At 52.2% G+C, this 13,943-nt stretch overlaps 2 protein-coding genes across 10 annotated transcripts; one reads left to right on the forward strand and one right to left on the reverse strand.

Moving 5' to 3' along the window:
• Positions 1-49: 49 nt before the first annotated feature.
• FAHD1 (fumarylacetoacetate hydrolase domain containing 1) lies at positions 50-1,378 on the reverse strand. Its single transcript, XM_074840795.1, has one exon. The coding sequence runs from the start codon at positions 1,249-1,251 to the stop codon at positions 577-579; it is 675 nt and encodes a 224-aa protein (XP_074696896.1). The 5' UTR covers positions 1,252-1,378; the 3' UTR covers positions 50-576.
• HAGH (hydroxyacylglutathione hydrolase) lies at positions 1,378-13,810 on the forward strand. 9 transcript variants are annotated; one of them, XM_074840793.1, is made up of 10 exons: positions 1,378-1,601; positions 3,950-3,980; positions 5,445-5,626; positions 6,094-6,158; positions 7,779-7,896; positions 8,971-9,079; positions 10,041-10,144; positions 10,619-10,720; positions 11,190-11,269; positions 11,798-13,810. In XM_074840793.1, exons 3-10 carry the CDS (start codon positions 5,522-5,524, stop codon positions 11,895-11,897), a joined length of 783 nt encoding a protein of 260 aa, XP_074696894.1. In that variant the 5' UTR covers positions 1,378-1,601; positions 3,950-3,980; positions 5,445-5,521; the 3' UTR covers positions 11,898-13,810. The 9 variants fall into 9 exon arrangements, with proteins under 9 accessions (XP_074696894.1, XP_074696889.1, XP_074696887.1 ...); XM_074840788.1 differs by lacking the exon at positions 3,950-3,980 and having other exon boundaries at positions 1,503-1,601; XM_074840786.1 differs by lacking the exon at positions 3,950-3,980 and having other exon boundaries at positions 1,527-1,717.
• The last annotated feature ends 133 nt before the right edge of the window (positions 13,811-13,943 follow it).

Below are 13,943 nucleotides of genomic sequence, written 5' to 3' on the forward strand. Positions count from 1 at the left end.
ATTTAATTTGTACATTTGAAAAATGCACGGAGGAATCGTGAAACTAATCTAAAAAGCAAACATCTTTTTATTGTAGAATACCCCAAGGAGAGAATTTTTTTCTGAAGCTGTAATTCTTGATTTAGTGTTACACATACATCTTTGATTTTACATAGCATGGGTGAGCTTTAGCTCCTGCAATCATCATTTATTTTCTAATTTTTATTTTAAGGCAATACATTGGCAAAGCTCAAAGCATCAGCGGAACAGAGGAGCGTGCACAGTGACAGCCAGCCCAGCTCCCCGCCACGCCGTCTCCATCGACACTTCCAAGGTACCATTTTGGTGTTAACTGTCTGCCCCGAGCTGGGTTGTCTCCAGGTTTTCACAGGCTCGGAGGAGGCTGAAGCCTCCATGGAAACGGGGCTGCTTTAGTCAAATGCCTTTCGAGCTCATGGGTTACATGTCTTTGATAGTCCATTCAACGCTTGGGTGTAAGTGTTTAACGTACAGGACAGCTTGTGTGCCTCTTCCTTCACCAGATGTTCCCAAAAGCGCCGCCTCCTACACAGACAAGAGTCCCAGACTGGATCCCAGTTAGGATCCACGCGTCTGCTGCGCCACCTTAAACCTCATGGAGAGGACATCTCTTATCCCGGCCTCTATCTCATCGTCGGCCTGCACAGACCCAACTCCTTTGGGAGACCCCGTCAAAATCAAGTCCCCTTCTTCCAGGGGGAAGATCTCACTGATGTAGCTGATCAGGTAAGGGATGGAAAAGATCATCGAGGAGGTCTCCCCCTCCTGCCTCAGCTCGCCGTTCACCTTGAGCCAGATCTTCAGTTTGTGAGGGTCTGGGATCTTCTCCTTGGGCACAAAGTCACTGACCGGGCACGACGAACCGAAGCCCTTGGCCAAGGTCCAGGGCAGGCCCTTCTTTTTGCACTGCTCCTGCGTGTCCCGGGCCGTCATGTCCAAGCACAGGGCATAACCTGCCACATGCTCCATGGCGGCTTCCTGAGACACGGCCTGGGCTCTGCTCCCCATCACCACCCCCAGCTCCACTTCGTGGTGCAGGTTGTTGCAGTAGTAGGGCCGGAGGATGGGCGAGCCTTCCCGCACGTAGGCCGAGGAAGGCTTGAGGAAGAAGAGGGGCTCCTGGGGCAGTGCGCTCCCCATCTCCTTGGCGTGCTCGGCGTAGTTGCGCCCCACGCAGACGATATTCCTGCCCCACTCCCAAAACCGGGACAGGGGTTTGGAGGAGGAAGCCATGGCCGCGGCGGATCTCCTTCCCCGGGGACCGCGGGTGCCCTTGGGGCGTCCTTGCCGGGCCCGGAGCCGCGCTGCCGCCGCCGCTTCTCCCCCGCCCCGTTCTCCTTCCTGCCCGCCGCGGATCACCCCGGGCAGCCGCCTGCCCCCCGCCCTCCTTACCGGGGTTTAGCAAATCGCCCGGCCCGGGCGTGCCGAGAGGCAGCGGGGAGGGAAGGAGGGGGCCGGCCGGGCGCAGCGCCGCCCCCGCCGCACGCCGGGGCCGGGGCCGGGGCCGGGGCCGGGCCGCCGCTGCCCGCCGCTGCCTGCCGCTGCCCGCCTCCCCGGGGCCGGCCGCAGGGCGGGGAGCAAAGGTAACCGGGCCGGGCCTGGGCACCGGGCGGGGCGCGCCGCACCATGCTCGGCGGGGGCTGGCGGGGCCTCGGCACCGCCCTGGCTGCCCTGGGAGCTGGGGCCCTGCTCCGAGCCGGTACGTGGGGCGGGCGGGGCGGCTCGCCCGGCGCCGGGGATACCCCCCGGTAGGACCCGCCGGGCCAGGCTGCGCCTCCTCTGCGACCGGGCCGGGGTGCGGGGGACCGGGCCGCGTCCCCAGGTAGCGGCGGGGAGGGGGGGGGGCGGTGGGATGTCCCCTTGCAGCGGGGCCGGGGGCTGTGCGGTGACCTCCTTGCAGCCAGTACCCGCGGTGGAGGGGGTGTGCGATGTCCCCTTTGCAGCTGGGACCGGGGGGGCTGCCGTGCTGTGCCCCGCCCCCCCCCCCCCCCGACTCTCCCCCGTACAGCCGGGACCCGCGGGGAGCTGGGCGGCTGCAGGCACCCGGCCCCGGGGCTGGCGGTGGGGTTCAGCCCGGCTGGCAGCAGGTCCTCCCCTGGAAGTTTGATGGGGGGGGTTCTCTTCTCGTTTCCAGGCTCAGGGGTGCGCCGAGGTTTTTAAGCTGACTCACAGCCCCAAGTAGGTCAGTACCTGCTCAGCTGGAGCCTGTCTGTCGGTGGCTTTTTGCATCAATAACCGATCTGGGAGGCTCCTGCCGAGTTTTGGGGCTGCCAAAGCGCTGGTTATTGCCCTGGGAGGAGGGCTTGGGCAACACGGGCTGGCATTTAAACTGGATTTGATGGAGGCAGTCTGTATTGGCAATGTAAACAGAAAACAAACCCTAAACTGTCAAAGCTTTGCATTTAAATGTAGGGCCTCAATTCTGAAAGCATCTCCTTGAAGTAGAGCTTGGGCTTTAGCTTCGCAGCGTCTCTGGGAAGTCTTGCCAGAGGCCTATTGCATCACTCCGGTTTTGGGACCTGGCCTTAACGAGTGAGAATCCATTGACCTTAACTGCCAGACTTGGAAACCCTGATGCTATCTTGAAAACGAGTATGGCAAACTGAGGAACTAGCAGCTCTCGAGTTCCCCAGGTTGCAGGGTGGGTGATGCACCTTCCACAGAGGTTTTGCTCCACCAGTGGGTGGGTGCCTTGCCTGTGCGGGCTGGACCCAGCTGTGCCGCCGGCAGCGTGGGCCAGCTGGGCAAGTCAAGTGGGAGTGGGAGTTGCCCTGGATTTGAGGACTTGGTATTGTGTGGAGCCACAAACCTGCTGGGTATCCAAAAAATATCTGTGTGCAGAGTACGTAAAAAGTGAATGTAGTGTTTCTTCTTATGAGGCAACAGGGATGTTCATCTGGGTATGTGCATGCAGTGGTTTTTGAGTGACAGCCATGTTTGAAGTAAGAATTTTCCACTCTTTTCTGTAATAAAAAGAGTTAAACAAAATGCTATAGAGAAAAGATATGAAGCACCCCTTTTCTGAGGGAATCTACTTTTTTACACCGTGCTGCTGCCTGCTTGCCTTCAGTCTCCAGCATGTATGCATTTGTGTGATAACATTAATGCTTCTCATCTGCAAACCCTTTCCTCTTGGCGACTCAGGCTGCGCTAATGAACCATTCCAGAAAGCCGAAGCGTGTGATTCAAAGGCCGCTGGTGTTCTGCTCTTCCCAGTCCTCTCTGCTTCAGGCATGAAGTCAGGAGGGACGCGTTACAAAGCGGAGCACAAATGAAGTCATGGGGCATTAATTTTGGAGCAGACCTGCAGGCGTTACAGCCATCCTGAAACGATCTGTGTCAGTGCTGGGCCAGGGCAGGGGTTACGTGTGAGCAGGATGGGTCCAAGCACACCCTTCCCCGAAGAGCAGCACTGGCCTGTGCATGAGAGCACTTCTGGTCTGCTCACCGAGTGGGCAGGCTGGAAAGGTGCAGCTTAGCTGCAGATGGGGATTCAGAATGAGTTTCATGCTTCATGGATGTTTTCTCATTCCTTTGTTTAAACTATGTTTTGGAAAACGTTTCCTTATGCGGTGTAGCTTGTTTGTTTGTTTTGCAAGAATTGTGAATTAAACAGGCAAAGAGACTTTGGGATCACGGCCAAGGTTAGAAATGGTTCATAGGAGGAAAGCATTTTAAATATGTGAATAATTCCTTGGACTTGAAGTTAAGGTTCTGTTTTCATTTGTTTGCTGTTTTTTTTTTTTCCCCAGTTAGTGTCTAGCATGCAAACAAACACACAGTATATATAGCTATTGTGACTGATAGCATCCAGAAGTGCTTCGTGTTAGGGCGCAGTTAAAGAGCGATTGATTTTTTTTTTTTTTAGGTTTTTTTTCTCCTGTCAAGGAATAGTAAGGGTTTTTTTTTTGTTTTGCTCTTTTTTTGAAAGGACTCTTCTGCTCCAGAGGAACACTCGGCAGGTACGGATGCATTTCTCAATGCTACATGCCTTCACCACCAAATACCCAGCGCATGCCTACACTGTTGTGCCTTGTGGTTTTCTCTGCAGCACTGTGTTTAATTTTACTACCATCTCCCCTCCTTACCTCCCTTCCCTCATAAGCAAGTGAGGTGGTGGAGGTAGAAGAAGTTCTGGGCAGGACAGTTGTACCAGAGGGACCTTCCAGGGCTGGGTTGACAGCAGCTGCACGCCCCAGTCAGAGCTTGGATCTCAGGTTTTGCAGCCTGGTTGGCCCCGTGGGTCTGCAGAGCTGCGGGGGGGCTGTCTGTGTTGGCTGCAGCCAGTCCGTGGGGCCTCTTCTCCCTAAAGCAGGCTCTTATCAGGGCAGGACTGCCCTGTTTTGGGAGAGTGGGGCAGGTTGATTAGGAGCGTGGTGACCCCTCCCTTTGGCACCGATGGCGATGGCGGTGGCCAAGCCCCAAGCGTCGGGAGCTTTAGGGAGAGAGTCAGTGGTGCAAAATGAAACAGCGGCTGAGCCAGCGCAGTTCAGACCCACACAGTCACCTTCAGGGGTGTGCGAGGGCCTTGGGCCTTCAGACAACTGATTTCTGACTTGCAGAGACTGACGCCTCCTTCCCTGCATGTGTACAGACCCAGGCCTGAACTGCAGGGCCCCAGTGATGGAAGACCTTCTCCCCTTTGCTTCCCTTCCTTTTTTTTTTTTATGGCAGAGCCTCTTAAGGATTGATTGTTTCTTTAAGAACTGCGTATCTGTGAGTCGAACAGTGGAGCCCAGGTTATTTGCATCTGGAATTAGATTTGCTTCTTGGATCTGATTAAACATTTAACTAAAAGCAAATAGAAAAGCACTGCTGTTGCATCAAGATAGCTCATGAGCAAGAAGCCTGCCCGCAGTGCGTGCCTGGTACCTGGCCAGGCAGGGAGCCTTGCCTTCCTCACGCAGAGCCTGTCTTCTCTCCATGCACTGTGCAGGATGTGATTTCCCCAAGTAACGAAGCAGATATTTCTGTTGTAGCAGTGTGTGTATTTCTGTATTTCTCTTTTTTTTTTTTTTCTCCTTTTCTGTCTTTTGGCTGTAACATGGCCTTTTGTGCTTTTCTTTTTTTTTTTTTTTTTTTTTGCAAAGTCACTATCCCAGGCTGACCTTTGTCCAGCTGTTCCCTCTCTGTTCTGTTTTCCTGCCCCTTGAAATCTTTTCTCCGATCAAGGTACAGCACTTTCCCTGCATGAGCACATCTCTGAGAGCAAAGTGTCCCGTCCCTCTTTGGTGCAGCTGTGGGGCACAGGTGACACAGCCAGGCACTACGGCTTTGTCCCATGGTGGCCTCTCTCCTCTTCCTCTGAAGGAGGCAGGTTGGGCTGTCCACACCTTTCCTTCTCTGGGGCCATGGGCTGGGGGACCTGCTGTTCTCTGTCTCCCTTGTTCCCTGGGCTAACCTGAAGTCTGTTTTGGGGTCCCCAGGTCCAGCGCAGCTGCGAGCTGTCTTCCTGCACACAGAGCACAAGCAGAGGAAGTCAAAGACGGTCACACAAGCCGACATGAAGGTGGAATTACTGCCAGCCCTCACAGACAACTACATGTACCTCCTCATTGATGAGGAAACCAAGGAGGCTGCAATAGTTGATCCTGTGCAGCCCCAGAAGGTAATGCTGTCTGCTGCCCTTGTGAGCAGGGTGCTCACCGCTGCGGGCCTGGGAGATCCTTCCAGGTTGCCACATCCACGAGAGAATTAGTCACATGCTGACTCAGGCGTGGGGGAAAGGCAGGAAATACTGGCCATGCATAGGTACGGACAGGGCTTCACAGGCAGAGTGCTGCTGGCTCAGGCAGCTTGTCCCTGACTTCAAGCGTTATTGACCTGATTTTGGTTTTTGCCCTTAGTTTGATGTAGTGCAGAAAAGAGAAAATAAGCTTAGTCATGGCTAGTTGGATTAGAGACCTTGTGTCCTGGTCTGTAACTATGACTTGGAGAGGGATGAGCTCTCTGCAGAGGTGCTGGTTTGGCTCTCAGACCTTGGAGCACTTGTGTCCAGGTTATGCCAGGCACCGGGTGTGCTGTTAAGTCGTTTCATGTGAGTTGTAACGCCCTTGCTGTGCCCTGTGCCTGCAGGTTTTGGATGCAGTCAAAAAGCACGGCGTGAAGCTGACCACTGTCCTGACTACACATCATCACTGGTAACTATCTGCTGTGCTGGGATCCCTCTTCCCTCTGCAGAAACACAAACAGCCAATTGTTGCTTTTCTGGATCAAGTTGTTCTTCTCTAAGCAGGAGCTTAGGTGTGAGGAGAAGGATCAGAGCTCAGAAGGTGTTTCCTTGGGCTTGCTGTGACCAGATTCACTGTCTAGACTGCAAACTCTGGTGCCTTTAACCTTTAAAATGCTGACTTCTTCTGGGTGGCCAGTGAAATAAATGTGTGTGAAGGTAGCTGTGGAGTGTGGGAGGGAGCACACTGAGGTGCTAGGACATACCTGTAAGGCACGCTACTCCCAGTCAGCACTTGTGGGAGGATTACCTGCGTTGCAGATTAACTCTGCCAGGGTTGTTGTCGTGGTTTAAACCCAGCCGGCAGCCAAACACCACACAGCTGCTCACTCACCCTTCCCCACCCAGGGGATGGAGGAGAGAATTGGAGGGGTAAAGGTAAGGAGACTTGTAGGTTGAGATAAAAACAGTTTAATATTTGAAATAAAATAATAGTAATAATAGAAAATACAAATGAGTGGCGCACAATACGATTGCTCACCACCTGCTGACCGATGCCCAGCCCGTTCCTGGCTTGTGATCCCAGAGAAGCTAGAATCCCAAAACCACAATCCTGGAAGCGAGAGAGCGAGCTTCCCAGCCAACCCTCACCTGTACGCTGAGCATGACATTATATGATCTGGACTATTCCATTGGCCAGTTTGGGTCCCGTGCTCTGGCTGTGCTTCTTCCCGGTTTCTTGGGCACCTGTGCACTAGCAGGACATGGGAATCCCAGGATGGGTTGGGTTGGAAGGGACCTTAAAGATCATCTAGTCCAGCCCCCCTGCCACAGGCAGGGACACTTTCCACTAGTCCAGGTTGCCCAAAGCCCTGTCCAACCTGGCCTTGAACCCTTCCAGGGAGGGGGCAGCCACAGCTTCTCTGGGCAACCCATGCCAGTGTCTCACCACTCTCACAGTTTAAAAGTGTTACCCCTGTTGAAAAGTCCTTGATTTCTTAGCAGCAACTAAAAACATCAGTGTATTATCAACATTCTCCTCATACCAGATCCCATACTGAATCCAAACCACAGCACTATTCTAGCTACTAAGAAGAAGAAACTAGCTCTATCCCAGCCAAAACCAGTTTTGCTTTAGCAGTTTTGCAGTGCTGAACCTGAGTAACATCTCCCGTGGGTCACAGTGGAGCCACCTCTGTGCCCTGACCTGCAGGACCAGCACCTCAGGCGGATGCTGAGCTGTTTGGACATCTGTGTGCCTGCTCCACGGTGTCGTGTGGGACACTGAATTACACATACCCCAGTTATCCCAGTCTCTTCCTGCCCTAGTTACTGGGGGGTTGACTGTGAGCCCCTAAGGCTGGTGTTTCCCAACTAGGTATGAACTTGTGGGACGTTATTCCCTCCCTTGCTGGCCCGGTTACTGGAGAAATTATCTCATGTTGGTGCAGCATATCCTTTGATATGAGGACAGTGGTAGATACTGGGAGAACAGCTGATTAGAAATGGTCACCTGGAGGTTGCCATTGCAATATGAGTTATGATAAATTTGTCTCTATCCCTGCCCAAATCTACTCTTCTGACCTTTCAGGGACCATGCTGGAGGAAATGAGAAGCTCGTAAAGATGGAGTCGGGGTTGCGCGTGTATGGGGGAGACAGCAGAGTCGGAGCACTGACGCAGAAAGTGTCTCACCTTACATCACTCAAGGTAAAGGGAGTGAGCTGCAGGACTCGGCCGGGGGCATCTCCCCTTTGTGTCGCAGCCTTAGAGATGGGCCAGTGTGGTCCAACTTGAGTTAATACTGTGGTGACAGCTCCTTTACCATCTCTTGGATGTAGGTGATAGTTTAAGTACAGCTTTTGCCCTTTTCCAGCCCGGTGAACCATAACCCCTCTGTCTTGTTTTGGCCGGTGATACTTCACTGATGAGAACATTGGCATGGCTCGGACACCGGCGTTGCCTGGGGCGTGCTGGTGTGTGGGTGCTCCTTGACAATGACCTTATCTGGGCTGGTAGAACAGATGTGTGAAAGGACAGGGCTTGTGCTCTGCCTGGAACCTGGTTAACACCCAACAAACACAAGTGGTCCTCTCCGAACGAAGGCTGGAATACAGGGTGAAGAGAAAGTAGGCCAGCAGTTCTAGTTGCCCGCCTTGCTTTTCCAGAGCTAAAGCAGCAAACCTTGATGGAGCCTGGCTGTTTGTTTACAGACGAGCTGGCAGGTGACATAAACTGCTGTGAAATGGGCAGGCTGGCGTGAATGTCACTGCTAGTCCACATTTGCTGGGGGGCAGCAGCAAAGAAGGAAGCACGGAAATACATGGGAAGGTGTGCAGATTGGGGCTGTGGGGGAAACACCCCCTTGGCCTCATGAACTTGTTTAATCCTTCCCTTTTTGTGAGTGTCATCCACTTCTTCCCTTCAGCTTCATTTTTGTTTGGAGCTTTTTACACTCGATTAACTTTGTTTAGGATTTTGTGTTGCTCTGGATCTGTTTGCTCGTGCTGCCAACCAGACACTGAGTCACTCTGCATGTAAATGAAAAAATCTGGCAGTTCTCTTTGTCACAGCACCTGCTAGGAGGAAACAGCTCCTTTCCAAATCCCTGCCATAAAACTCTCTTGCTGGACTCTCCCAGGAGCAGAGCTGATGTTTACTGGCCAGCTATGTGAGAATTTGCCTGTAGCACTACTAGACCGTTGTGATAGTTGCAATTCTTTTCTAACCATACAAATGCTAGCAAACAGTAGCTAAAGCTCTAGTCTTCTGCCTTCTTCTCAGGTGGGATCTCTTAATGTGAAATGCCTCTGTACGCCATGTCACACCTCTGGACACATCTGTTATTATGTGACTAAGCCAAATAGCTCCGAGCCACCTGCTGTTTTTACAGGTGAGGAGTCGGGAGGTTACATTGCTGGCAGTCTGTGTTGCAAAGGACTAAGCTACCCCTCTGCCTGTGTGCTCCTGGCTCTGGATGTGCATTCATCTCTTCTGCCAGTGGTTAATGTCCACGTCTTGCCCCCTTACCAAGTGCTACCCAGTAGTAATTGTAGATGAAACTGGTGAAACCCCTCTGGGTTTGTTATCCATTGCTGGACACCTTGCAAGCAACGTCGAGAGCGAGCCCTGGATGAGTCCTACATCTACAGCAGTTTCTTCCCTGAAACAAGAGCTGTTGGTTTACTGTCTCAGGTCAAACTGTGGCTGATTCCAAAACCTGTTGCTTTTCCACAGATCTGTATTCATGTCTGTAACAAAACTGAGAGAAGAGAAAATAGGGGAGAAAGAGAGGGCTGGTAGCCAGGTTCTGGATCCTGTTTTGGAGAATAGGGTTCCCCCTTCCCTGGGGCTGCGCCCAGTCTCCCCAGACTGCCATGTCATCCCTCTCCTGACGGGCATTCTCTAGAGCTTGCACCAGCTGCTGCATGGAAGAAGTAATGGCTTAAGTGAGATTTTAGAGAGCACCGGGGAGAAAACGCAGAGGCGACTCCTCTTTGTTCAGCTTCCTAGCAAAGAGAACAAGTGTTCCTTTAGCAAAGAGAACAAGTGTTCCTTGTCCACTCTAGAAAGGACAAGTGGGGACAGGGGGCTGCCCACAGGTAGGGAAGTGCTGGCACGGTTTTCTTGGCGAGGCCGCAGGGTTTTCTGTGTTTAGAAGCTGCGTTTGCCGCGTGGGTTTACATAGAACTGAGCCTGCGTGGGGCAGCAGCGTAGCCTGGCTTAGCCCGTGCCTCCTGCTGAGCTGTGGCGAGAACAGCGAGGGCAGGGCTGGGCCCTTGGGGACCGTGTGCTCACTCTCTGCTGTGAGGAGCCTTGCCTGGTCCTGATGCTGTGTCACGCCTCCCTTGCAGGTGACACACTGTTTGTGGCTGGGTGTGGGAAATTCTTCGAGGGAACCCCGGAGGAAATGTACAGAGCGCTGATTGAGATTTTGGGCAGCTTGGACCCCAAAACGGTATGAACCTCTCCTTTTGTGCTTGTAAGTTAACTGGCCAGAAACTACCACAGACATCAAAAAACCTGTATTCCTAAGAATTGTTCAGAGAGAGAATTTCTCACGTATTGGAGGAATGAATGCTTACATCACGAATTGTCTTTGGTGCTGAATAGCTGGTGTCATCTGGGAAGGAAATACCTACCCCAAATACTTCTGTGCTTTGTGGGGAAAGAGTAGGGCCTGCTTATTAAAACAAAGACTTAATGAGCTGGGATGCCTGGGCTCTTTCATCAGGCTCATCGTTAAATTGGCAGATGATACCGGCTGATAACTCCGGGCCCTTCTCCTGTGCACGTCTCCAGTGGAGAGTGTTGTGTGTCCTGGAGGGCTGACTCCGTTGTTCCTGCTGTGCCATAACCTGATGGTGGTACCTGGAACTCCCCCTTTGTGTCTGCAGAGTTACCCGGTGTCACTCTTCCTTTCTCTTCCTAGAGAGTTTACTGCGGTCACGAATACACCATCAACAATCTCAAGTTTGCTCGACACGTTGAACCCAATAACATCACTATCCAGGAAAAGCTGGCTTGGGCCAAGGTAAGCTGGTGCATCCTTCCCCTAGGCTTGATGCTTTTGTAGAGGCAGGGCCTCTCTGAGGAGGTAGAGGAGAGAAGACAATGTTGGGGGGAAAGAGAGGCTGAGGAAAGGGAGTTAAGAGCCAGGAGCTGTTGTGCATCCAGGGGAGCGACGTGTTGGGGAACAGAGTCTATGTGTGGCCCGGAGAAGATGGTTTGCTGTCTGGTGGAGATGGGACCCTCCCTGGAAACTTCTTGGTATAATTACAGGCTGATGCCCATGTCTGGGAGGGTCAGCTCTGTCCCAGGTCTCTCTGTGTGTAGCTCAGTGCTTGCCTGACCGACTGTGTGCAAGGCCCTGGGAAGGGCCTGGCCTGAGGAGAGCAGCTCAGGCCGTTGGGTGCACCACCAACCCTGCGTGGTTAATGTACAGGACATTTCTTGTTCACCAAAACATGCCTCGTTAAGCAGAGATCTCTCCCTTGTTACAGGCAAAGTATGACAGTGGTGAGCCAACCATACCCTCCACCATCGCAGAGGAGTTCACATACAACCCCTTCATGCGAGTGAGGTATGGAGGAGATGTGGCTGTGGGGATGGTCCTTGTGCTGGGAGTGGGGGCTGTGGGAAGGGGGAGGCCTCCAAAGAAAGAGCCCTAAGTGGGAATTGCTCTCCTGCCTCACATATTCCTGTTCTGATGCTCCTGAGACCCTCCTTAAAAAATACTGGCTGTCCTGGCAGGAGCTTGCTGCAGTGAAATTTGAAGGGTTGTGGTGAACATCTCTGCCAGCGCTGAAGTCCCTGACTCGGGAGACAGAACAAGCTTTGTTGTGTAATTATGTTCCTTCATCAAGCAGAGTTTGGCAGACGGGCACAGCAAAAGATGCTGTTCGAGGCATAAGAGTGTTTGCAATTTCCTCTTGCCGATGAGCGTTTAAACCAAGGGAGCTGATAAGCCTGTGCCAAAGCCCCGAGTCTTTGATCTTTAAGTGCAACATTTCCCCTTGATGCAGGCGAAACGTGAGAGTGGTGACTTCATACATGAGATTTTTTTCTGGCAGTCTTTGCATTTGCTGTCCCTGGTGTTCCCTCCTGGCAGGGAGAAGACGGTTCAGCAGCACGCTGGGGAGACCGACCCCATCCGAACAATGGGGGCCATCAGGAAGGAGAAGGATAATTTCCGTGTCCCAAAGGACTGAGCACCCTGCCTGGATCACTTTAATGTCAGTTTAAGTGTAATTTAGACTATTCAGATGTTTTAGGAGTTGAACCTTCTGTTGTGGTTGAGACAGTCATATTTAGGTTTTTATTTTGTTTTAATTAAGGAAAAAAAAAGCACTTTGCCCTTGTTGAGATGTTTTACAGCATATTTATATTATGATGAAGAATATTTATCCTTCTATTGCTGGCTCTCAAACTGTCACGTGTGTCACATGCAGATCATTTTACAAGTAGTGGTACGTGGCTCAGAGTCTGGGCTGAGGAAAGGTCAAACCTTGAGGTCTAGGAAAAAGCACCTGTTATTTTTGTAGGAGCCTCATGCGAATGCAGACAGTGGGACTGTGGCCCGAGATGTCTTCATTTACAACAGAGACAAAATGCAGTATCTACGCTGCCAGCTGAAGATTTGAACTTTTCTTCTGTGCTGCTACTTAAACACTTCTGAGTCTATTGCTTGTGGCTCTGCTAAACCCCGTTCTGGGTGACAGACCTGCTCTGCCACCGCCAGCTCAGAGCTGAGTTTGTGAATTACGCCGGTCTGGGAATGGCACACGGGGACTGTCCAGCTTTTCGCTCTGACGTTCCCAGTCGTGGCCTGCAGTAAGTTCTCCAGGCAGTGTGCTGGCTTAGAGATTGCACTGTTCCTTATACCCTGTCACTTTAACTTAAGCCTGTTTGCATGAACCTGCTTACTGCTCTTAAGTGTGATCTGTGTGTTGTATTAGTACCACACAAACGAAGAAGGGATTTGTCTGCTGGCTCAAAATCCTGAGAAGAAACCACTTACCTAGTGCCTAAGTGCGTGTCTAACAGCTGAGCAGCGGTGGGGCTCCTCCTGCAGAGGCCTTGCTGCCGGTAGCCAGAGCAGCTGCTTTGCACCTTGCTGGAAGTAATGTGGGGTTATTAGCTGGGTGCTGGTCCCCAGAGAGGCAACAGTCCTGGGGAGCACCAGCAGTAGCCGTGCTGGGCCTGGGAGACTCCAGCTTAACAGGCCTGGCTTAGAGGAGATGCTGTGTGCTGCTGGGATTAATCACCCTGCGGCTTGTGCTGGGTCCAGCCCAGCTAGAGAGGCCACAGAGGCGATGTTCTAAATGGTGAGGGGGTCCAGGCCTTGCCACATTAAACAGGGCTCAGATCTCGGACCCCCTGAGAAGCCACATTAGTGTGGCACGTTTCTTTGTCTTGGTTGGTCCACGGGGCTTAAAAGCCATCTCTGTTCTTGGACTAGTGCTGTGTGACCCCAGCTTGAAAACTGCAGGGAGGGAACGTCCCCTCGGGCGGCTTTTCTGATGGGGTGTCGAAGTGGATGAGTAGGATAAACTTTGGGGGAAAATACATCCAGATTTTCAGTGGGTGGGTCAACCCCCTCCCGCTCTTCCCACCCTCCAGCTCAGTGTCTTTAAACAAAAGAGATGAGTGGTAGGACCCAGCCTTGCGGGCTTGGCATCTGTGTCTTTAATGCATCTTCTTCCTAATTACAGTTTCTTCCTTGTTTCTTGGTCTCAGCTGCATACTGCAGATCTGCTCAAGTACAAGAGATTTTCAAAGAAACATTTTGCATCTGGAACTAACAAAAACCGATTTTGGTTCCAGTTTCTCCCCTTCTTCCCCGTGCGTGTTGGTGAGTAACGCCACGCTGGAGTCCGTAACCGCCAGGGTGTCACTGCTGTAACGTTGCTGTTCCAACCAACACGCTGAGTGGCGGTGTGTGAGCAGGGTTTGGCGTAGCACCGTTTTTTTATTTGCTTTAAAAAGGTAAATTTTTTGTAGTTCAGAAAGAGAAGTGGTACCTGAAACTTTACTGCATCCTTAACTTGTGCTGCTACACCGGAGCGTGACTGTACTGATGGCTCTTTGACAAACGAGCAAATAAATAACAGCTGGAAACCGAGCATTGGTGGGGCGGTCTGGAAGAAGGGGGATCCTTTATCTCACTTTTTTTTTTTTTTTTTTTTTTTGTGCTAGCAACTGAAGATGAGCAACTGGAAGCATTTTTGTATCTAATCTTGGGGGGCAGCAGGTGG

This window comes from Strix aluco, chromosome 15, assembly GCF_031877795.1.
Source record: "Strix aluco isolate bStrAlu1 chromosome 15, bStrAlu1.hap1, whole genome shotgun sequence".
Lineage (NCBI taxonomy): Eukaryota > Metazoa > Chordata > Aves > Strigiformes > Strigidae > Strix > Strix aluco.